This window comes from Panulirus ornatus, chromosome 32 (assembly GCF_036320965.1).
Source record: "Panulirus ornatus isolate Po-2019 chromosome 32, ASM3632096v1, whole genome shotgun sequence".
NCBI classification, from domain to species: domain Eukaryota; kingdom Metazoa; phylum Arthropoda; class Malacostraca; order Decapoda; family Palinuridae; genus Panulirus; species Panulirus ornatus.
This window is the reverse complement of record NC_092255.1, coordinates 17,292,385-17,317,123: the sequence shown is the minus strand read 5'-3', so window position 1 is coordinate 17,317,123 and position 24,739 is coordinate 17,292,385. Positions and strand designations below refer to the sequence as shown.

At 44.4% G+C, this 24,739-nt stretch overlaps 1 protein-coding gene across 3 annotated transcripts in view; it reads left to right on the top strand.

The window, feature by feature from the left end:
• The window catches only part of LOC139759084 (uncharacterized), a 785,422-nt gene that overhangs the window by 753,061 nt on the left and 7,622 nt on the right, over window positions 1-24,739 (top strand). For all 3 annotated transcript variants that reach the window (XM_071681033.1, XM_071681032.1, XM_071681031.1), the window contains exons 4-5: window positions 8,634-8,807; window positions 9,623-9,794. In XM_071681033.1, coding sequence (XP_071537134.1) covers window positions 8,634-8,807; window positions 9,623-9,794 — 346 coding nt within the window. The remainder of the gene's footprint in view (window positions 1-8,633; window positions 8,808-9,622; window positions 9,795-24,739) is intronic.

Genomic DNA, 24,739 nt, shown 5'->3' with positions numbered 1-24,739 from the left:
TTCTACTAGTACTCCTAAGCAGTCACTCACAGCCAAAAGGCTCCTATCATCACTCATTTTTAGTTTCCAGTCTGTTCTGAGCACCCCCAGCCATTCACAGCTTCCTCCTAGCACTCTTAGACATTCACCCCTTACCCCCAGGCTGCTTCTAGGCAATCATGTCTAGCCTCCAGGCTGCTGCCAGAACTCCAGGCACTCATTATTAGTCCCAGGCTGCTCCTAACACTCTCAGGCCTTCACTGCTACCTTGAACACCTCTTCCACCTTTCACAGGGATATAATCTTAGCTCCCAGGACTCCCAGGTGTCCATGCCTTACCCACAAGCTGCTCTTTGCACTCCCAGTCACTCACTCCTATCTCTAAGCACTCCCTGGCATCTAATCCTTACCCAAGCACTCATTCCTTGCCTCTAGGCTGCTCAGGTCAATTCCAGGCACTCCCTACTAGCCCCAGACCCCACCAAGACACTCCCCATAGCCCTTAGGTTACTACTAGCATGCCCAGCTACCAGCTCTTTTCTTCCAGCACTCCCAGGCCCTCACTCCTATCCTCATCTCAGCACTCCCAGGTGGTCATTCGTAGCCCCTAGGCTGCTGTCTGCATTTACTTCACACTTCCAGGTTGTTTCCAGCACTCCCAGACACTCACCTTTTGTTCCCAGCACTCCCAGTCTCTCACTCCTTGTCCTCAGGTTGCTCTTTGCACTCCCAAGCACTCACTACTAGCCCCAGGCTGTACTCAGGCAATCACCCCTAGCCCTCAGGCTGTTCCCAGCACTGCCAGGCACTCATTATTTGCTTTTCCTAGCTCTACCAAGACTTCTCTTCTATCTCCTACACAGCTTCCAGTACTTCCTGGCATCCATACCTTGCCCCTCAAGCTATTCTCGGCATTCTCAGGCTCTCACTCCTATGTCTCAGCAATCTCTGGCATCAATTCCTTGCCCCAAGCTTCATTTAGCACTCCCACACAATCATTTCTTTCTTGCTGCTCCATCAATCCCAGTCACTCCTTTGTAGCCCCAGGCTTCATCCAGACACTACTCATAGCTCTTAGGCTGCTGTTAGCACTCTCAGATAGCCACTCCTTGCTCCTAGCACTCCCAGGCAGTCACTATTAGTTTATAGGCTGCTGTCAGCACTCACTTCTTCCTTCCAGGCTGTTGTTCCCAGCACTCCCAGCCACTCGCTCTTTGCTCCTAGCCCTCCCAGTCACTCATTCCTTATCCCCAGGCTGCTTCTAGCATTCCCAGGCACTTTCTCCTACCTCTTATGCTGCTCCCAGCACTCAGAGGCCCTCACACTTAGCTCCCAGGATTCTTAGGCATTCATTCCTTGCCCCCAAGCTGCTCTTAGCACTCTCAGGCACTCATTTCTTGCTCCCAGGTTGCTCCTGCCACTCTAAGACAGTCAATACTAACCCCAAACTGCACGTAGGCACTCACGTCTAGCCTCCAGGCTGCTCTTGGCCCTCTCTGGCAGTCATTCGTAGCTCCTTGGCTGTTCTTAGCACTCTCTTTTAGATCCAGACTGTCCTCAACACTCCCAGACACTCACTTCTTGGTCCCAGCACTCTGAGTCACTCATTCCTTCCCAAAGGCATTCATTATTAGCCTCAGGCTGCTCCTAGCACCCTCAAGCCCTCACTCCTACCTCGTACATGGCTCTCAGCACTTACAGGGACTTATTTTATAGTTTTCAATTACTGCCTGGTATTGCAAGCTAAACAGTAAAGTTAAAGATAAACTTGAGAAAATTGTTAAGAAAGCTAGGAAATTGGCTGCAGACTTAGTTCTAAAACTTTAGACATTCTGTATCAGGAATGTACAATGAAGCAGGTGGAGATCATGCAAGGTTCAACCCATCCTCTACACCAATACCCTGTATTGCTAAGGTCAGGAAGAAGACTTTTAGCGCACTGATAGATTCAGGATATCATTTGTACTAAAAAACCCTCTACTGTTTAACCATCTAAAGATGCTGTAACTCCTCTGTGATATATAGCTTCTAAATGCAGTAGATGATTCTTTTATGTGATATTTTATGTAGTACTTTTATGCAATATTTTACAATTTTTCTTTTACATTTCTTATACTTTTTTTTTTTTACCTTGAATTGAGCTTCTAGCTGTAAAGAATTTCATTTGGTATCATGTATTCAATTTGACAATAAAGACATCTTATCTTATTCGTAAATCCCAGCACTCCCAGGCATCCATACCTTGCCTCAAAGCTCTTATTACTCCTAGGCACTCACTCTTAGCTCTCAGCTCTCCCTGGCACCCATTACTTGTCCCCAAGCTTCTTTCAGCACTCCCAAGCACTCATTCCTTGCAGCTGCTCCTATCAATCCCAGGCACTCCCTACTATCCCCAGGCTGCACCAAGGCACTCTCCATAGCCCTAAGGCTGCTCCCAGCACTTCCACATACTCACTCCTTGCTCCCAGCACTTCCAGCCCTTCCTTCATTACTAGCCTCACGCTTCTCCCAGCACTCCTAGGCAGTCACTCGTATCCCCTGGGCTGCTGTCAGCATTCACTTCAAGCTTCCAGGCTGTTTCCAGCACTCCCAGCCACTCACTCCTTGCTCCCAGTACTCCCAGGTATCCATACCTTGCCCCAAAGCTGCTTTCAGTACTCCCAGGCACTCACTTCTACACCTTAGCATTCACTGACACCTATTCCTTGCCCTCAAGCTGTTTCCAGCATTCCCAAGCACTCATTCCTTGGCTTTAGGCTACTTCCATCAATTACAGGCACTACCTGCTAGCCACAAACTGCACTCAGGCACTCCCCATAGCCCTTAGCCAGCTCCCAACTATCCCAGATACTCTCTCATTTTCTCTCAGCTCGCTCAGGCCCTCACTACTGTCCTCAAGCTGCTACTAGCACTCCTAAGCAGTCATTCGCAGCCAAAAGGCTCCTGTCACCACTCATTTTTAGTTTCCAAGCTGTTCCAAGCACCCCCAACTACTCACAACTTGCTCCTAGCACTTTAGATATTCACCCCTTACCTCCAGGCTGCTCCAAGGCAATCACCCCTAGCCCCCAGGCTGCTCTCAGCACTCCCAGGCACTCGTTATTAGTCCCAGACTGCTCCTGACACCCCCAGGCCTGCACTGCAACCTTGAATGCCTCTCCCTTCTTTCACAGGGACATAATCTTAGTTCCAAGGACTCCCAGGTATCCAGACCTTATCCCCAAGCTGCTCCCAGCACTCCCAGGCCCTCACTCCTAACCTCATCCCAGCACTCCCAGTTGGTCAGTTGTAGCCCTAGGCTGCTGTCAACATTCACTTCTCACTTCCAGGCTTTTCTCAGCACTCCCAGACACTCACTTTTTGTTCCCAGCTCTCCCAGTCTCTCACTCCTTGCCCTCAGGTTGCTCCTTGCTCTCCCAGGCACTCACTACTAGCCTCAGGCTGTACTCAGGCAATCACCCCTAGCCCTCAGGCTGTTCCCAGCACTACCAGTTACTCATTATTTGCCCAAGGCTTCTCCTAGCACTACCAAATCTTCACTCCTATCTCCTACACCGCTCCCAGTGCTCACATGGGCTCATACCTAGCTCCCAGTACTCCCTGGCATCCATATCTTGCCCCTCAAGCTATTCTTGGCATTCTCAGGCACTCACTCCTATCTCAGTAATCTCTGGCATCCATTCTTTGACCCAAGCTTCATTCAGCACTCTCACACACTCAATTCTTTTATCTAGGCTGCTCCCATCAATCCCAGTCACTCCTTTGTAGCCCCAGGCTTCATCCAGACACTACTCATAGCCCTTAGGCTGCTGTTAGCACTCTCAGATAGCCACTCCTTGCTCCTAGCACTCCCAGGCAGTCACTATTAGTTTATAGGCTGCTGTCAGCACTCACTTCTTCCTTCCAGGCTGTTGTTCCCAGCACTCCCAGCCACTCGCTCTTTGCTCCTAGCCCTCCCAGTCACTCATTCCTTATCCCCAGGCTGCTTCTAGCGTTCCCAGGCACTTTCTCCTACCTCTTATGCTGCTCCCAGCACTCAGAGGCCCTCACACTTAGCTCCCAGGATTCTTAGGCATTCATTCCTTGCCCCCAAGCTGCTCTTAGCACTCTCAGGCTTTCTTGCTCCCAGGTTGCTCCTGTCACTCTAAGACAGTCAATACTAACCCCAAACTGCACGTAGGCACTCACGTCTAGCCTCCAGGCTGCTCTTGGCCCTCTCTGGCAGTCATTCGTAGCTCCTTGGCTGTTCTTAGCACTCTCTTTTAGATCCAGACTGTCCTCAACACTCCCAGACACTCACTTCTTGGTCCCAGCACTCTGAGTCACTCATTCCTTCCCAAAGGCATTCATTATTAGCCTCAGGCTGCTCCTAGCACCCTCAAGCCCTCACTCCTACCTCGTACATGGCTCTCAGCACTTACAGGGACTTATTTTATAGTTTTCAATTACTGCCTGGTATTGCAAGCTAAACAGTAAAGTTAAAGATAAACTTGAGAAAATTGTTAAGAAAGCTAGGAAATTGGCTGCAGACTTAGTTCTAAAACTTTAGACATTCTGTATCAGGAATGTACAATGAAGCAGGTGGAGATCATGCAAGGTTCAACCCATCCTCTACACCAATACCCTGTATTGCTAAGGTCAGGAAGAAGACTTTTAGCGCACTGATAGATTCAGGATATCATTTGTACTAAAAAACCCTCTACTGTTTAACCATCTAAAGATGCTGTAACTCCTCTGTGATATATAGCTTCTAAATGCAGTAGATGATTCTTTTATGTGATATTTTATGTAGTACTTTTATGCAATATTTTACAATTTTTCTTTTACATTTCTTATACTTTTTTTTTTTTACCTTGAATTGAGCTTCTAGCTGTAAAGAATTTCATTTGGTATCATGTATTCAATTTGACAATAAAGACATCTTATCTTATTCGTAAATCCCAGCACTCCCAGGCATCCATACCTTGCCTCAAAGCTCTTATTACTCCTAGGCACTCACTCTTAGCTCTCAGCTCTCCCTGGCACCCATTACTTGTCCCCAAGCTTCTTTCAGCACTCCCAAGCACTCATTCCTTGCAGCTGCTCCTATCAATCCCAGGCACTCCCTACTATCCCCAGGCTGCACCAAGGCACTCTCCATAGCCCTAAGGCTGCTCCCAGCACTTCCACATACTCACTCCTTGCTCCCAGCACTTCCAGCCCTTCCTTCATTACTAGCCTCACGCTTCTCCCAGCACTCCTAGGCAGTCACTCGTATCCCCTGGGCTGCTGTCAGCATTCACTTCAAGCTTCCAGGCTGTTTCCAGCACTCCCAGCCACTCACTCCTTGCTCCCAGTACTCCCAGGTATCCATACCTTGCCCCAAAGCTGCTTTCAGTACTCCCAGGCACTCACTTCTACACCTTAGCATTCACTGACACCTATTCCTTGCCCTCAAGCTGTTTCCAGCATTCCCAAGCACTCATTCCTTGGCTTTAGGCTACTTCCATCAATTACAGGCACTACCTGCTAGCCACAAACTGCACTCAGGCACTCCCCATAGCCCTTAGCCAGCTCCCAACTATCCCAGATACTCTCTCATTTTCTCTCAGCTCGCTCAGGCCCTCACTACTGTCCTCAAGCTGCTACTAGCACTCCTAAGCAGTCATTCGCAGCCAAAAGGCTCCTGTCACCACTCATTTTTAGTTTCCAAGCTGTTCCAAGCACCCCCAACTACTCACAACTTGCTCCTAGCACTTTAGATATTCACCCCTTACCTCCAGGCTGCTCCAAGGCAATCACCCCTAGCCCCCAGGCTGCTCTCAGCACTCCCAGGCACTCGTTATTAGTCCCAGACTGCTCCTGACACCCCCAGGCCTGCACTGCAACCTTGAATGCCTCTCCCTTCTTTCACAGGGACATAATCTTAGTTCCAAGGACTCCCAGGTATCCAGACCTTATCCCCAAGCTGCTCCCAGCACTCCCAGGCCCTCACTCCTAACCTCATCCCAGCACTCCCAGTTGGTCAGTTGTAGCCCTAGGCTGCTGTCAACATTCACTTCTCACTTCCAGGCTTTTCTCAGCACTCCCAGACACTCACTTTTTGTTCCCAGCTCTCCCAGTCTCTCACTCCTTGCCCTCAGGTTGCTCCTTGCTCTCCCAGGCACTCACTACTAGCCTCAGGCTGTACTCAGGCAATCACCCCTAGCCCTCAGGCTGTTCCCAGCACTACCAGTTACTCATTATTTGCCCAAGGCTTCTCCTAGCACTACCAAATCTTCACTCCTATCTCCTACACCGCTCCCAGTGCTCACATGGGCTCATACCTAGCTCCCAGTACTCCCTGGCATCCATATCTTGCCCCTCAAGCTATTCTTGGCATTCTCAGGCACTCACTCCTATCTCAGTAATCTCTGGCATCCATTCTTTGACCCAAGCTTCATTCAGCACTCTCACACACTCAATTCTTTTATCTAGGCTGCTTCCATCAATCCCAGTCACTCCCTAGTAGCCCCAGGCTTCATCCAGGCACTACCCATAGCTCTTAGGCTGCTCCCAGCACTCTCAGATAGCCACTCTCCAGCATTCCCAAGCACTCATTCCTTGGCTTTAGGCTACTTCCATCAATTACAGGCACTACCTGCTAGCCACAAACTGCACTCAGGCACTCCCCATAGCCCTTAGCCAGCTCCCAACTATCACAGATACTCTCTCATTTTCTCTCAGCTCGCTCAGGCCCTCACTACTGTCCTCAAGCTGCTACTAGCACTCCTAAGCAGTCATTCGCAGCCAAAAGGCTCCTGTCACCACTCATTTTTAGTTTCCAAGCTGTTCCAAGCACCCCCAACTACTCACAACTTGCTCCTAGCACTTTAGATATTCACCCCTTACCTCCAGGCTGCTCCAAGGCAATCACCCCTAGCCCCCAGGCTGCTCTCAGCACTCCCAGGCACTCGTTATTAGTCCCAGACTGCTCCTGACACCCCCAGGCCTGCACTGCAACCTTGAATGCCTCTCCCTTCTTTCACAGGGACATAATCTTAGTTCCAAGGACTCCCAGGTATCCAGACCTTATCCCCAAGCTGCTCCCAGCACTCCCAGTTGGTCAGTTGTAGCCCTAGGCTGCTGTCAACATTCACTTCTCACTTCCAGGCTTTTCTCAGCACTCCCAGACACTCACTTTTTGTTCCCAGCTCTCCCAGTCTCTCACTCCTTGCCCTCAGGTTGCTCCTTGCTCTCCCAGGCACTCACTACTAGCCTCAGGCTGTACTCAGGCAATCACCCCTAGCCCTCAGGCTGTTCCCAGCACTACCAGTTACTCATTATTTGCCCAAGGCTTCTCCTAGCACTACCAAATCTTCACTCCTATCTCCTACACCGCTCCCAGTGCTCACATGGGCTCATACCTAGCTCCCAGTACTCCCTGGCATCCATATCTTGCCCCTCAAGCTATTCTTGGCATTCTCAGGCACTCACTCCTATCTCAGTAATCTCTGGCATCCATTCTTTGACCCAAGCTTCATTCAGCACTCTCACACACTCAATTCTTTTATCTAGGCTGCTTCCATCAATCCCAGTCACTCCCTAGTAGCCCCAGGCTTCATCCAGGCACTACCCATAGCTCTTAGGCTGCTCCCAGCACTCTCAGATAGCCACTCCTTGCTCCCTGGCAGTCACTCGTAGTTCATAGGCTGCTGTCAGTACTCACTTCTTCCTTCCAGGCTGTTGTTGCCAGCACTCCCAGCCACTCACTCTTTGCTCCTAGCACTCAGAGTCTCTCATTCCTTATCCTCAGGTTGCTTCCAGCACTCCCAGGCACTTTTTCCTACCTCTTACACTGCTGCCAGCACTCAGAGGCTCTCACACCTAACTCCCAGGATTCTTAGGCATTCATTCCTTGCCCCCAAGCAGCTCTCAGCACTCTCAGGCACTCATTTCTTGCTCCCGGGTTGCTCCTGTCTCTCTAAGGCATGCAATACTAACCCCAAACTGCATGTAGACACTCACGTCTAGCCCCCAGGCTGCTCCCAACACTCCTATATACTATCTTCTTGCTTCTAGGCCCTCAGTACAAGCCTCAACCTGCTCTTGGCACTCAGGCAGTCATTCATAGCTCCAAGGCTGCTCTCAGCTCTTACTTTTAGCTTCCAGACTTTCCTCAGCACTCCCAGACACTTACTCCTTGGTCCCAGCACTCCCAGCCACTTACTTCTACATCTCAGCACTCCCTGGCATTCATTATATACTCCCAAGCTGCTGTCAGTACTCCCAAGCACTCATTTCTTGCCACTAGGATGCTCCCAACATTTTCAGGCAGTCCCTATTAACCACAGGCAGTCACTCATAGCTCCAAGGCTGCTGTCAGCACTCAGTTTTAGCTTTCAGGCTGTTTCCAGCACTCCCAGCCACTGGTCCTTGCTTAAGCACTCACAGACATTCATTCCTTGCCCCTAGGCTGCTCTCAGCACATACACCAGGACCAGGAACATTTTAAACAGACTAAATCCACACATTCCTTCTTTAATATCATGCATAACTCAACTGACTAAGGTACCTATTTTTGTCTTACATTTGATATAACAGTTTGGCAGAAAAGCATCAGAGGAGTGTAACATTAATTTAAGTAATTTTTAGCTTGTTTTGGGTTGAGATTGATGGTAATTTTATTTGTGCAGGTGTGGGGATCGTGCTCATCACAGTGTCAGGTGTGGCATGGCACCTGACCTCCCGGGATGCACCATGCCGGGTGATGCTGGGTCTTGCTCCTCATGATTCAGGCCGCGGGGAGCCTCGCCGCTTCATGGCCCGCATGGCACCAGCCTTTGGTCGACCACATCATCCATATGCAGGTAAGCAGTAATAATGAATGATAGCAGTCTTTTATTTGTATGATTTTGTTGCATGATAATGGACCAGGCTAAGTTGTTCCAAAAAGAACTTAAATTACAACATGAGCATGACTATAGTGAAGGATGGCTTCAAAGATTCAAGAAGCATTATGAAATTTCCAAGAATAAAGTGTGCCGAGAAAAGCAGTCTGCAAACCACGAAGGAGCTGCAGAGTATATGGACGAATTTGCAAAACTTGTAGCTGGCGAGCACCTCAGTCCTGAGCAGGTGTATAATGCAGACGAAACTGCATTATTTTTGCAGTGCACACCTAGGAAAACACTAACAACAGAAGATGAAGAAGGCCCCATAGGATTCAAATAATCTAGGGACAGACTTACCATCTTAGGGTGCTCAAACATTTAATATTTGTTTAATTCAAATTTCTAGCTGTCCATGGTATACTTTAGACACATGGGAGATGTATAATTAGTGGGTCAGAGGTGTGTTCATGAATTATTATTATGTGACCACAGTTGGTCCAGGAAAATGGTTAATCCGACTAGGCTTTGAAACCAATAGTGTCGGAAAATCGGTGGTGTTCCTGTAGTAGTTTTTGATGTTTCTCTCTGTTTCTGTTACAGTTTTTGAGTTACAATGTAACATTCTATCTTTGTCATATTTTTCATTTAGAGTTTGTGTCATGACCTAATACTTTCCTTTTTTTTGTATGCTACATCTTGGAAAAAAACTGTATGGTAGGAACATGGCATTTATCTTAGAGACTTTTTATGATAAAATGCAGTATACTTTAAATAGAACTTTGGTATTGCAGCAATGATGTACCCAGAATTCCAGTACCGTCCCCCTCCCCCAAGCTACCAGGCCTCCATGCAAGAGTACCGCTTGCGACTGCTGCTTTTAGATCGTCACCATGGACACAATGCTAACCCTCAAGCACCATCACCCCCACCAACCTACCGCTCCGGCGCCCATAATCTTAGGGGGTAAGTACTTGGGCTTATTAAAGATAATCTTCCAGTTCTGCTGCATCTGCACAGGTAATTTAAGATCAAGATATTCAAGTATGAAATGCTCAGCATCAGTGAACTTCCTTTTCCTGGTGATAACAAGTAATAGAAAATCTGCTCTCCACATGGCATAGAATTGACAGCTGACAAAGCCATGAGATTTTCTTAGCAGTTCTGATTTCCCTTTACATTTTCTTCAGTTTTTCTTCACTTCCCCCAATCACTTTACCTCATAAACAGTGTATCAAAATTCACGTGTAATAGACTGACAGATTCTAGAAGACACTTGAAAAATTAAGGATGATTCCCTGATTTCATTCAGGTTGAGGTAACAAATTGCTTAGGAAGGGAAATGTGAAAAGACATTTTTTTGTGCCTAATTTTATGAACAGTGGTTAAAATATTTTTAGAGAATAACACACGATTTTTTCTAATTCCAAGATATGCATGTGACAAATAAATCCTACATCAAAACAAGGCTTGATCCTCAGCCCCATGGACTGAGTGTAAACTCCAAACGCATCTGGAAGGTAGCACCAGGAAGACAGACAAAAAAAGGTCACATTCATTCACACTCAGTCTCTAGCTGTCATGTGTAATGCACCGAAACCACTTCCACATCCAGGCCCCATGGACTTTTCCATGGTTTACCCCCAACGTTTCACATGCCTTTGTACAGTCCATTGACAGCACGTTGACCCCAGTATACCACATCATTCCAAATCACTCTATTCCTTGCACGCCTCTTACCTCCCTGCATGTTCAGGCCCAGATCACTCAAAATCATTTTCACTCCATCCTTCCACCTCCAATATGGTCTCCCATGTCTCGTTTTTCCCTCCACCTCTAACACATGTATCCTGTTTGTCAACCTCTCCTCACTCATTCTCTCCATATGCCCCATACCATTGCAACACACCCTCTTCTCTCTCAGTCACACTCTTTTTTTATTACCACAAATCTCTCTTACCTTTTCATCACTTACTCTGTCAAACCACCTCATGCCACATATTGTCCTCAAACATCTTATTTCCAATACATCCACCCTCTTCCGTACAACCCTACCTATATCCCATGCCTCGCATCCATATAATATTGTTGGAATTACTATTCCATAAGACGTACCCATTTTTGCTCTCCAAAATAACGTTCTCTCTTTCCACACATTCATTATCGCTCCCAGAACCTTCGCTTCCTCCCCAACAACTCACTTCCACTTCCATGGTTCCATTTGCTGCTAAGTCCACTCCCAGATATCTGCAATACTTCACTTCCTCTAATTTTTATCAATTCACACTCAAATCCCAACTAACTTGTCCCTCAACTCTGCTGAACGTAATTACCTTGCTCTTATTCACATTCACTCTCAACTTTCTCCTTTCAAACACTTTTCCAAACTCAGTCACCAAGTCCTGCAGTTTCTCACTCGAATCAGCCACCAGTGCTGTATCATCAGTGAACAACAACTGACTCACTTTCCAGGCCCACTCATCCCCAGCGGACTGCATACTCGCCCCTCCCAAACTCACATTTACCTCCCTAACCACCCTATCCATAAACATGGGGACATTACACACCCCTGCCACAAATCAACCTTCTCTAGGAATCATTCACTCTTCTCTCTTCCTACTCATACACATGCCTTACTCGCTTGATAAAAACTTCTCACTGCTTTTAGCAGCTTACCTCCCTTACCATATACCTTCCACAAAGCATCTCTGTCAGCCCTATCATATGCCTTCTCCTGATCCATAAATGCCACATACAAATCCATTTGTTTTTCTAAATATTTCTCACAGACATTCTTCAAACCAAACACCTGATCCACACATCCTCTGCCACTTCTGAAACCCCACTGCTCCTCCCCAATCTGATGCTCTGTACACGCCTTCACCCTCTAAATCAATATCCTCCCATACAATTTTTAAGGAATACTCAAAAGACTTATGCCTAAATAGTTTTATCATTCACCTTTATCCCCTTTGCCTTTGTACAATGGCACTATATATGCATTCTGCCAATCCTCAGGTACTTCTCCATGATCCATACATATATTGAATATCCTTACCATCCAATCAACAGTCACCCCTTTCTCAATAAGTCCCACAGGAAACAGCATCACCACCCCAGCATCTGGAAGGTAGCACCAGGAAAACAGACAAAAAAAGGTCACATTCATTCACACTCAGTCTCTAGCTGTCATATGTAATGCACCGAAACCACATCCACATCCACGCCCCATGGACTTTTCCTTGGTTTACCCCAGACACTTCACATGCTTTGGTTCAGTCCATTGACAGCACATTGATCCCAGTATACCACATCGTTCCAATTCCTATTCCTTGCACGCCTCATACCTTCCTGCATGTTCAGGCCCAGATCACTCAAAATCATTTTCACTCCATCCTTCCACCTCCAGTATGGTCTCCCACGTCTCGTTTTTCCCTCCACCTGTAACACATGTATCCTGTTTGTCAACCTCTCCTCACTCATTCTCTCCATATGCCCATACCATTGCAACACACCCTCTTCTCTCTCAGCCACACTCTTTTTTATTACCACAAATCTCTCTTACCTTTTCATCACTTACTCTGTCAAACCACCTCATGCCACATATTGTCCTCAAACATCTTATTTCCAATACATCCACCCTCTTCCGTACAACCCATGCCTCGCATCCATATAATATTGTTGGAATTACTATTCCATAAGACGTACCCATTTTTGCTCTCCAAAATAACGTTCTCTCTTTCCACACATTCTTTATCGCTCCCAGAACCTTCGCCTCCTCCCCAACCCAACAACTCACTTCCACTTCCATGGTTCCATTTGCTGCTAAGTCCACTCCCAGAGATCTGCAATACTTCACTTCCTCTAATTTTTATCAATTCACACTCAAATCCCAACTAACTTGTCCCTCAACTCTGCTGAACCTAATTACCTTGCTCTTATTCACATTCACTCTCAACTTTCTTCTTTCAAACACTTTTCCAAACTCAGTCACCAAGTTCTGCAGTTTCTCACTCGAATCAGCCACCAGTACTGTATCATCAGTGAACAACAACTGACTCACTTTCCAGGCCCACTCATCCCCAGCGGACTGCATACTCGCCCCTCCCAAGACACATTTACCTCCCTAACCACCCTATCCATAAACATGGGGACATTACACACCCCTGCCACAAATCAACCTTCTCTAGGAATCATTCACTCTTCTCTCTTCCTACTCGTACACATGCCTTACTCGCTTGATAAAAACTTCTCACTGCTTTTAGCAGCTTACCTCCCTCACCATATACCTTCCACAAAGCATCTCTGTCAGCCCTATCATATGCCTTCTCCTGATCCATAAATGCCACATACAAATCCATTTGTTTTTCTAAATATTTCTCACAGACATTCTTCAAACCAAACACCTGATCCACACATCCTCTGCCACTTCTGAAACCACACTGCTCCTCCCCAATCTGATGCTCTGGACATGCCTTCACCCTCTAAATCAATATCCTCCCATACAATTTTTAAGGAATACTCAAAAGACTTATGCCTAAATAGTTTTATCATTCACCTTCATCCCCTTTGCCTTTGTACAATGGCACTATATATGCATTCTGCCAATCCTCAGGTACTTCTCCATGATCCATACATATATTGAATATCCTTACCATCCAATCAACAGTCACCCCTTTCTCAATAAGTCCCACAGGAAACAGCATCACCACCCCCAGCATCTGGAAGGTAGCACCAGGAAAACAGACAAAAAAAAGTCACATTCATTCACACTCAGTCTCTAGCTGTCATATGTAATGCACCGAAACCACATCCACATCCAGGCCCCATGGACTTTTCCTTGGTTTACCCCAGACATTTCACATGCCTTGGTTCAGTCCATTGACAGCACATTGATCCCAGTATACCACATCGTTCCAATTCCTATTCCTTGCATGCCTCTCACCCTCCTGCATGTTCAGACCCCAATCACTCAAAATCATTTTCACTCCATCCTTCCACCTCCAATATGGTCTCCTACGTCTCCTTTTTCACTAACCTCTAACACATATATCCTTTGTCAACCTCTCTTCACTCATTCTCTCCATATGTCCAAACCATTTCAACACACCCTCTTCTCTCTCAACCACACTCTTTTTTATTCCCACACATCTCTCTTACCCTTTCATTACTTAGTCAAACCACCTCATGCCACATATTGTCCTCAAACATCTTATTTCCAATACATCCACCTCTTCCATACAACCCCACCTATAGCCCATGCCTCGCATCCATATAATATTATTGGAATTACTATTCCTTCAAATATACCCGTTTTTGCTCTCCAAGATAATGTTCTCTCTTTCCACATAATCTTTATTGCTCCCAGAACCTTTGCCCCCTCCCCAGTCCTATGACTCACTTCCACATCCATGGTTCCTTTCGCTGCTAAGTCCACTCCCAGATATCTATAACACTTCACTTCCTCCAATTTTTATCAATTCACACTCACATTCCAACTAACTTGCCCCTCAACTCTGCTGAACCTAATTACCTTGCTCTTATTCACATTTATTCTCAGCTTTCTCCTTTCACACACTTTTTCAAACTCAGTCACCAAGTTCTGCAGTTTCTCACTCGAATCAGGCACCAGTGCTGTATCATCAGTGAACAACTGACTCATTTTCCGGCCCTCTCATCCCCAGCAGACTGCATACTCACCCCTCCCCAAGACTCACATTTACCTCCCTAACCACCCTATCCATAAACAAATTAAACAACCATGGGGACATTACACTCCCCTGCCACAGACCAACCTTCTCTAGGAATCATTCACTCTTCTCTCTTCCTGTTCGTACACATGCCTTCCTCCCCTGATAAAAACTTCGCACTGCTTTTAGCAGCATACCTCTCACACCATATATCTTCCACAAAGCTTCTCTATCAGCCCTATAATATGCCTTCTTCAGATCCATGAATGCCACATACAAATCCATCTGTTTTTATAAGGATTTCTCAGACATTCTTCAAACCAAACACCTGATCCACACATCCTCTGCCACTTCTGAAACCACACTACTCCTCCCCAATCTGATGCTCTGTACGTGCCTTTACCCTCTAAATCAATATCCTACAGTTTTTAAGGAATACTCAACATACTTATGTCTCTATAGTTTTATCATTCACCTTTATCCCCTTTGCCTTAGTACAATGGCACTAGATATGCATTCCTCCAATCCTCAGGCACTTCTCCATGATCCATACATATATTGAATATCCTTACCAACCAATCAACAACACAGTCACCCCTTTCTTAATAAGTCAACTGCAATGCCATCCTCTTTTCTGAAAACCTCTACAAATCTTCACTTTCGCCTCCACAAGATAATGATCAGACATTCCTCCAGTTGCACCTCTCAGAACATTAACATCCAAAAGTCTCTCTTTTGTACGCCTACCAATTAACATGCAATCCAATAACGCTCTCTGGCCATCTCTTCTACTTACATACGTATACTTATATATATCTCTCTTTTTAAACCAGGTATTCCCAATCACCAATCTTTTTTCAGCACATAAATCTACAGGCTCTTCACCATTTCCATTTACAACACTGATCACCCCATGTACACCAATTATCCTTCAACTGCCACATTACTCACCTTTGGATTCAAATCACCCATCGCTATAACCTGGTCTCGTTTATCAAAACTACTAACACACTCACTCAGCTGCTCCCAAAACACTTGCCTCTCATGATCTTTCTTCTCATGCCCAGGTGCATATGCACCAATAATCACCCATCTCTCTCCATCCACTTTCAGTTTTACCCATATCAATTTAGAGTTTACTTTCTTACACTCTTATCACATACTCCCACTAATCCTTTTTCAGGAGTAGTGTTACTCCTTCCCTTGCTTTTGTCCTCTCACTAACCCCTGACTCCCAAGACATTCCCAAACCACTCTACCCCTTTATCCTTGAGCTTCGTTTCACTCAGAGCCAAAACATCCAGTTTCCTTTCCTCAAACATACTACCTGTCTCCTTGTTTCTCATCTTGGTTACATCCACACACATTTAGACACCCCAATCTGAGCCTTCGAGGAGGATGAGCACTCCCCGCATGACTCCTTCTTCTGTTTCCCCTTTTAGAAGGTTAAAATACAAGGAGGGGAGGGTTTCTAGCCCCCTGCTCCCGTCCCTTTTAGTCGCCTTCTACGACACATGAGGAATGCGTGGGAAGTATTCTTTCTCCCCCATCCCCAGGGATACCCTATCCCTAAAGTTTAATGATACTCTCTCTCCCCAACTCATATTTGCCTTTTTTTTCAACCCTTGCACCTTCTTCTTGACCTCCTACCACTTTCTCTTATACATCTCCCAGTTATTTGCACTCCTTCCTTGCAAGTATCATCCAGGCGCCTCTTCTAATTTACTGACAACTTTACTTCATCCCACCACTTTACCTTTTCTAATCATGCATCTTTGCACATGCCATCACTACTTCCCTAAATACATCCCAACACTCACCCTTTCCCCTCACACTAGTCTAGTTTCCAAGCTCACTCACTCTCACCACTCTCCTCTCCCCAACATTCTCTCCTTTTTTGAAAACCTCTACAAAGCTTCACCTTTGCCTCCACAAGATAGTGCTCAGACATCCCACCAGCTGTCCCTTTCAGCACATTAACATCCAAAAGTCTCTCTTTCTCACACCTATCAATTAATATGTAATCTAATAGTATCCTTTGACCATCTCTCATACTCACTTTCATATACTTGATATGTCTATCTCTCTTTTTAAACCAGGTATTCCCAATCACCAGTTTCTTCTTAGCAAACAAATCCACAAGCTCTTCACCATTTTTATTCACAACACTGAACACCCCATGTATACCAATTATGCCCTCAACTGCCACATTACTCACTTTCGCATTTAAATCACCCATCACTAATACCTGTTCTCATGCACCAAAACTGCTGACACACTCATTCAGCTGCTGCCAAAACATTTGCCTCCCAAGATCTTTCTTCTCATGACCAGTTGCATAAGCACCCATCTCTTGACATCCACTTTCAGTTTTACCCACATCAGTCTAGAATTTACTTCCTTGCTTCAGGAGTAGTGCTACTCTTTCTTCAGCTCTTGTCTTCTTACCAACCCCTGACTTTATTCCCAAGACTCTTCCAAACCATTCTTCCCCTTTACCCTTGAGCTTCATTTAACTCAGAGCTGGAACATCCAGGTTTCTTTCCTCAAACATACTATGTATCTCTCCTTTCTTCTCATCTTGGTTACATCTACACACATTCAGATACCCCACTCTGAGCTTTCAAGGAGGATGAGCACTCCCTGCTTGATTCCTTTTGTTATCTCTTTTAGAAGTTGAAATACAAGGATGGGAGGGTTTTCAGCCCCCTACATATATTTTTGCCTTTCCAGGTAATGTACTCTCTTTCCACACATTCTTCATCACTCCTAGAACCTTTGCCCTTTGCCCACCCTATAACCTACTTTCACTTCCATGGTTCCATTCACTGCCATGTCCACTCCCAGATGTCTAAAACACTTCACTTCCTCCAATTTTTCTCTATTCAAACTCACACCCTAGTTAACAAGTCCCTCAACCCCGCTGAACCTAATGACCTTGCTTTTATTTGCATTCACCCTCAACTTTCTCCTTTCACATACTCTTCCAAACTCAGGAACCTACTTCTGCAGTTTCTCACCTCAATCTGCCACCAGTGGTTTATCATCAGCAAACAACAACTGACTTCCTCTCCAGACCATCTCATCTGCTACACATTCACCCCTCCCCAAGACTCTTGCATTTACCTCCCCTGCTACCCCAACCATAAACAAATTGAACAACCATGGTGACATCACACACCCTTGCTGCAGACCAACCTTTACTTGGAACCATTCACTCCTTTCTCATACTACTCGTACAGAAGCCTTACACTCTTAATAAAAACTTTTCACTGCTTTTAGCAGCTCTCCTCCCACAAAGTATATTCTTAAAACCTTCCTCAAAGTATATCAACCATATCATGTGCCCTTTCCAGATCCATAAAAGCCACATACAGATTCATCTGATTTTGTAAGTATTTCTCACGCACATTCTGTAAACCAAACACCTGATCCACACATCCTCTACCACCTCTGAAAGCACACTTGACCCTCCTCATCTGATGCTCTGTACATGCCTTTGTCCTCTCAATCAATATCTTCCCATACAACTTCAAGGTATACTCAACATACTTATACCTTTGTAGTTTGAACACTCACCTTTATCCCCCTTGCCTTTATAGTGGCACTACACGTGCATTCTGCCAGTCCTCAGGCACTTCACCCATGATCCATACATACACTGAAAATCCTTACCAACCAGTCAGCAACACAAGTCATCCCATTTCTTAATAAATTCATCTGCAGTACTATCCATTCCGACTGTCTTGCTGCATTTCATCTTACACAAGGCTTTTACCACCTCTTCTTTCTTCCTCAAACCACTCTCCATGACTTGCTCACTTCACGTATCACCCCAACCAAAACACCATACATCTGCCCCTCTTATCATCAAACACATTTGACAGTCTTCAAAATACTCACTCCATCCCCTCCTCACTTCATCACTTCCTGTTAACACTTCCCCTTTGCCTCCTCACACATGTTTGCATTTGTTTTCTTGTCTTTTGCACATCATCTACTTCCTTGTAAAGCATCTTATTCTTCCTAAAGTTTACTGATCCTCACTTAGCTCACTTTCACTTGTCTTCTTTTTCAACCCCTGCACCGTCCTCTAATACATCTCCCAGTCTTGTGCACTCCTTCCCTGTAAGCACCACCCATACACCTCACTGTTTTCTTTCATTTCACCACTCACTACCCTTTCTAATTTGCCCACCTCTCAACCTTTCACATGTCACATGCATCTCTTGCACATGCTATCAATGCTTCCCTAAGTACTTTCCATTCCTCACTCACTCCCCTAGCTTCATTTACTCTCATCTTTTGCTGTCCTACACTTAATCTCTCCTGGTATTTTTTCACAAGTCTTTTTTCCATGCTCGCTCACTTTCACCTCTCCATTCTCTTCTCCCCAGTATTGTTTCATCTTTTTCAGAAACCTCTACAAATATTCACCCTTGCCTCTACAAGATAGATAGTAACAGACATCCCACCTACTACCCCTCTCAGCACATTTACATCCAAAAGTCTCTCTTTTACACACCTGTCAATTAATATGTAATCCAATAGTGCCCACTGACCATCTCTCATACTCGCATATGTATACTTGTTTATATCCCTCTTTTTAAACCAGGTATTCCCAATCACCAGTCCCTTTTCAGCACACAATTCATCAAGCTGTTCCCCATTCCCATTCATAACACTGAAAAACCCAAATATATTCTGAACTGCCACATTACTTACCTTTGCATTTAAATCACCCATCACACCTGGACTCTTGCATCAAAACTGCTGACACATGCACTCAGCTTCTGTCAAAACTTTTGCCTCTTACGATCTTTCTTCTCATGGCCAGGTGCTCAAGCACTGAAAATCACCCATTTCTCGCCACCCACTTTCAATTTTAGTTCTTTAAGAGGTCATACATTACCAAAAATTGAAAATTATAGCCACTGATTCTACTAACACAGATGAAAGTCAGCACAAGATGCTTTTCACCAAACCCTATAATTTGGTGGAGGGAGAAAACCTGTAGAGTGCCTCACCCTGGGTCTAGACTCATACTGTATTTTGCCTCAACTTGGATTTTGCCTCAGCCTTGGTCTTGCCAAGACTTCGCACTGAACCCTTACTGTGATTCCCACCTATTAAGTAACTCCTATCTCTGTGTATTCATGTATTTGAACATTTAAGCAGTGGAGAACATTGTCTTTATTTACATTTGTGGGTGATTTCATTAAAGATTGATATTTTTCATCCACTAAGATGGACAGTCTATATAAAGTTTGGAATTTGTACATCATAAATTATAGGCTTATAGCTTTTCGTTTATAGTACTTCTTTGCAAGGAGTGTGGGAGAAGGATAAGGTGTTGTCCTTTGGGACAGGAAGGTTCTCAATGATGTGGTGCTTCTTTCTGACCTCTGAAGTTGATATACTTGTTGGAGATATCATTGTTGACTTACTACCAACTTTAAGGCAGAGGGTGAGAACACAGTATACATGTGTGAAAGAAGTGTATGGGTATGAAAATGATGTGGTACTCCTTTCTGACCTCTATAGTTGATATACTCATTGGAGGTATCATTGATGACTTGCTACCAACTTCAAGGCAGAGGGTGAGAACACAGTGTGCATGTTTGAAAGAAGTGTATGGGTATGAAAAAACAGTAGTGAGTGGTGGGGTGAGAAAGTTAAATTGCTTGTGAAAGAGAAAAGAGAGGTTATTGGGCATTTTGTGTGGGAAAGGAGTGTGAGTAATTGGAAGGTATACAAGAGAACTTAGCAGGAGGTCTAGGGGAAGGTGTAGGGGCTGAAAAAGGTGGCATTTGAGAGTTGGGATGATTGAGTATCAGCAAACATCATGAAGAATAAGAGTTTTGTTAGGTGTTTAGTGAAATGAAAACATGAGAACAAATAGCAACACCAAAGGGGCAAATGGAGAAGTGGTAACGGGTAGAGATGAGATGAAGAGGAGACAGAGCTAGTCCTTTGAAGGTTTGTTGAATGTGCTTGATGATAGGGTGGCAGATGTAGTATGTTTGGGATGGAGAGGTATATGGAGTGAAAGAGTCATGGCAAGCTGTTAGCTGAAAAGAGAAGAGGCAGTGAAAGCCTTCCTTGAGATGAAATATGGTAAAGCAACTGGAATGGATGGTATTGGAGTTGACTTTCCTAAGAAATGTGGTGACTATGATGTTGATTGGATAATTAGGATTTTCATTGTGTGTATGGATCATCTTGAGGTGTCTGAGGATTGCCAGAATGCATACATAATGCCACTGCATAAAGGCAGAGAAGGCAAAGAAGCATAAATTTGTTGAATGTATCTGGTAAGTTGTATGGGAGAGTGGTGGTTTAGATGTTGGTGGCTTGCACAGCATGTCAGATCTGAAGGTAGTAATGTGGTTTCAGGAGTGATAGAGGATGTGTGGATAAGATGATTGCTCTTAATGATTTATGCAAGAAATACCCAGAGAAACAGATAGATTTTTATGTTGCATTCAAGGGCCTTGAGAAAGCATAGGTGCCTGTATTATAACATAATCACTATATCCAATCATGTTATATCCTGACACCTATAAATGAAGTGTCCATTTCACCACCTTTATAAATCATTAACAATTATGTTTATGATAATGAAAATTTATCTGCAAAAGATTAATTTGTGTTATCGAACCAAAGTCTCTTGATTACAGCTATCATCCACCTTATATTCTCAAAAATCAAAAATTTATAAGAATTCAAAAAATGGGTGCCAGATTCAGAGGAAACTTCTCTACAGTAGCTGTATGCAGTTTCACAAGAATGCCTTCTGTTAGTGATTTAATCTAACATCTGAATAATTCAAAAAGTGCCAAATTTTCAAACATATAATGCCTTCCTTCATATCAGTTATTTTGAGCTTTCCATCATTATCTAGGAGATTTTGTCTTTTTTCTTGTGGCTCCTTCATTCATAATCACATTTCTTGTTCAGATTTCTGACTTATAACAGCTGACACACATATTGATGTTAAATGACTTTGCCATTCTCTAGACCATTCAGCTATTTTATCTAAACCCCCATGTATTCTTAGCAATATGGCATTGCTAGTCTTCGTATCACCTACAAATTTGGATACCAAATTATTCAGCCCTATATCAATGTCATTACTATAAGTAACCCCACTATTAGCATGTGGCCATAGTGATGATTCACCATTAATTATGACTCTTTCCTTCTTGTTGCATAACCAAACTTCTATCCAATTTCCTATGCAACCAGTTGTCCTGATGGCCCTAACTTTAAGCATCAGTATATCTTACGGAATTTTGTCAAATACCTTTTGGACGTACAAAAATATATCATCTATTGCCTTAGTCTTGTTGTGGCATATCAAATAATTTATAATAAAATTCAAGGTTTGTAAGGCATGAATTATGCCTTCTAATTCCATACTTAGTATTACTGATCTGACAGTGGTGTAACATCTGCAAGTCTCCAGTCCTGCAATATTATTCTGTCCCAAAGAGATTTATAAAAAATTTATTTGCAATTTCACATTTAACGTTTATGAGTGCCTATGGATAGACATGATCAAGATCTGGACCCTTATTAGTCTTCAGTTTATCTGTCTGTGCAGTAACATCTTTAACTATGATAGCTTTGCGGAATATGAAAGTGGGCAAGGCAGCAGGTTTGGATGGTATTACCGTGGAATTTATTAAAAAAGGGGGATGACTGTATTATTGACTGGTTGGTAAGGTTATTTAATGTATGTATGACTCATGGTGAGGTGCCTGAGGATTGGCGGAATGCGTACATAGTGCCATTGTACAAAGGCAAAGGGGATAAGGGTGAGTGCTCAAATTACAGAGGTATAAGTTTGTTGAGTATTCCTGGTAAATTATATGGGAGGGTATTGATTGAGAGGGTGAAGGCATGTACAGAGCATCAGATTGGGGAAGAGCAGTGTGGTTTCAGAAGTGGTAGAGGATGTGTGGATCAGGTGTTTCCTTTGAAGAATGTATGTGAGAAATAGTTAGAAAAGCAAATGGATTTGTATGTAGCATTTATGGATCTGGAGAAGGCATATGATAGAGTTGATAGAGATGCTCTGTGGAAGGTATTAAGAATATATGGTGTGGGAGGCAAGTTGTTAGAAGCAGTGAAAAGTTTTTATCGAGGATGTAAGGCATGTGTACGTGTAGGAAGAGAGGAAAGTGATTGGTTCTCAGTGAATGTAGGTTTGCGGCAGGGGTGTGTGATGTCTCCATGGTTGTTTAAGTTGTTTATGGATGGGGTTGTTAGGGAGGTAAATGCAAGAGTTTTGGAAAGAGGGGCAAGTATGAAGTCTGTTGGGGATGAGAGAGCTTGGGAAGTGAGTCAGTTGTTGTTCGCTGATGATACAGCGCTGGTGGCTGATTCATGTGAGAAACTGCAGAAGCTGGTGACTGAGTTTAGTAAAGTGTGTGGAAGAAGAAAGTTAAGAGTAAATGTGAATAAGAGCAAGGTTATTAGGTACAGTAGGGTTGAGGGTCAAGTCAATTGGGAGGTGAGTTTGAATGGAGAAAAACTGGAGGAAGTGAAGTGTTTTAGATATCTGGGAGTGGATCTGTCAGCGGATGGAACCATGGAAGCGGAAGTGGATCATAGGGTGGGGGAGGGGGCGAAAATTCTGGGGGCCTTGAAGAATGTGTGGAAGTCGAGAACATTATCTCGGAAAGCAAAAATGGGTATGTTTGAAGGAATAGTGGTTCCAACAATGTTGTATGGTTGCGAGGCGTGGGCTATGGATAGAGTTGTGCGCAGGAGGATGGATGTGCTGGAAATGAGATGTTTGAGGACAATGTGTGGTGTGAGGTGGTTTGATCGAGTGAGTAACGTAAGGGTAAGAGAGATGTGTGGAAATAAAAAGAGCGTGGTTGAGAGAGCAGAAGAGGGTGTTTTGAAGTGGTTTGGGCACATGGAGAGAATGAGTGAGGAAAGATTGACCAAGAGGATATATGTGTCAGAGGTGGAGGGAACGAGGAGAAGAGGGAGACCAAATTGGAGGTGGAAAGATGGAGTGAAAAAGATTTTGTGTGATCGGGGCCTGAACATGCAGGAGGGTGAAAGGAGGGCAAGGAATAGAGTGAATTGGAGCGATGTGGTATACCGGGGTTGACGTGCTGTCAGTGGATTGAATCAAGGCATGTGAAGCGTCTGGGGAAAACCATGGAAAGCTGTGTAGGTATGTATATTTGCGTGTGTGGACGTATGTATATACATGTGTATGGGGGGGGGGTTGGGCCATTTCTTTCGTCTGTTTCCTTGCGCTACCTCGCAAACGCGGGAGACAGCGACAAAGTATAAAAAAAAAAAAAAAAAAAAAAAAAATATATATATATATATATATATATATATGTGTGTGTGTGTGTGTGTGTGTGTGTTGTGGGGTGGTTTGATTGAGTAAGTAATAATAGGGTAAGAGAGATGTGTGGTAATAAAAACAGGGTGGATGAGAGAGCGGAAGAGGGTGTTTTGAAATGGTATGGTCACATGGAGAGAATGAGTGAGGAAAGATTGACCAAGAGGATATACGTGTTAGACGTGGAGGGAACGAGGAGAAGTGGGAGACTAAATTGGAGATGGAAAGATGGAGTGAAAAAGATTTTGAGTGATCGGGGCCTGAACATGCAGGAGGGTGAAAGGCGTGCAAGGAATAGAGTGAATTGGAACGATGTGGTATACCGGGGTCGACGTGCTGTCAGTGGATTGAACCAGGGCATGTGAAGCATCTGGGGTAAACCATGGAAAGTTCTGTGGGGCCTGGATGTGGAAAGGGAGCTGTGGTTTCGGCGCATTATTACATGACAGCTAGAGACTGAGTATGAACGAATGTGGCCTTTGTTGTCTTTTCCTAGCGCTACCTTGTGCACATGTGGGGGGAGGGGGTTGTTATTTCATGTGTGGCGGGGTGGCGATGGGAATGAATAAAGGCAGACAGTATGAATTATGTACATGTGTATATATGTATATGTTTGTGTATGTATATAAATATGTATACGTTGAGATGTATAGGTATGTATATTTGTGTATGTGGACGTGTACATATATACATGTGTATATGGGTGGGTTGGGCAATTCTTTCATCTGTTTCCTTGCGCTCCCATGCTAACGTGGGAGACAGCGACAAAGTAAAATTAAAACAAAATATATATATATGTGTGTGTGTTTTTTTTGTTTTTTTTTCCAAAAGAAGGAACAGAGAAGGGG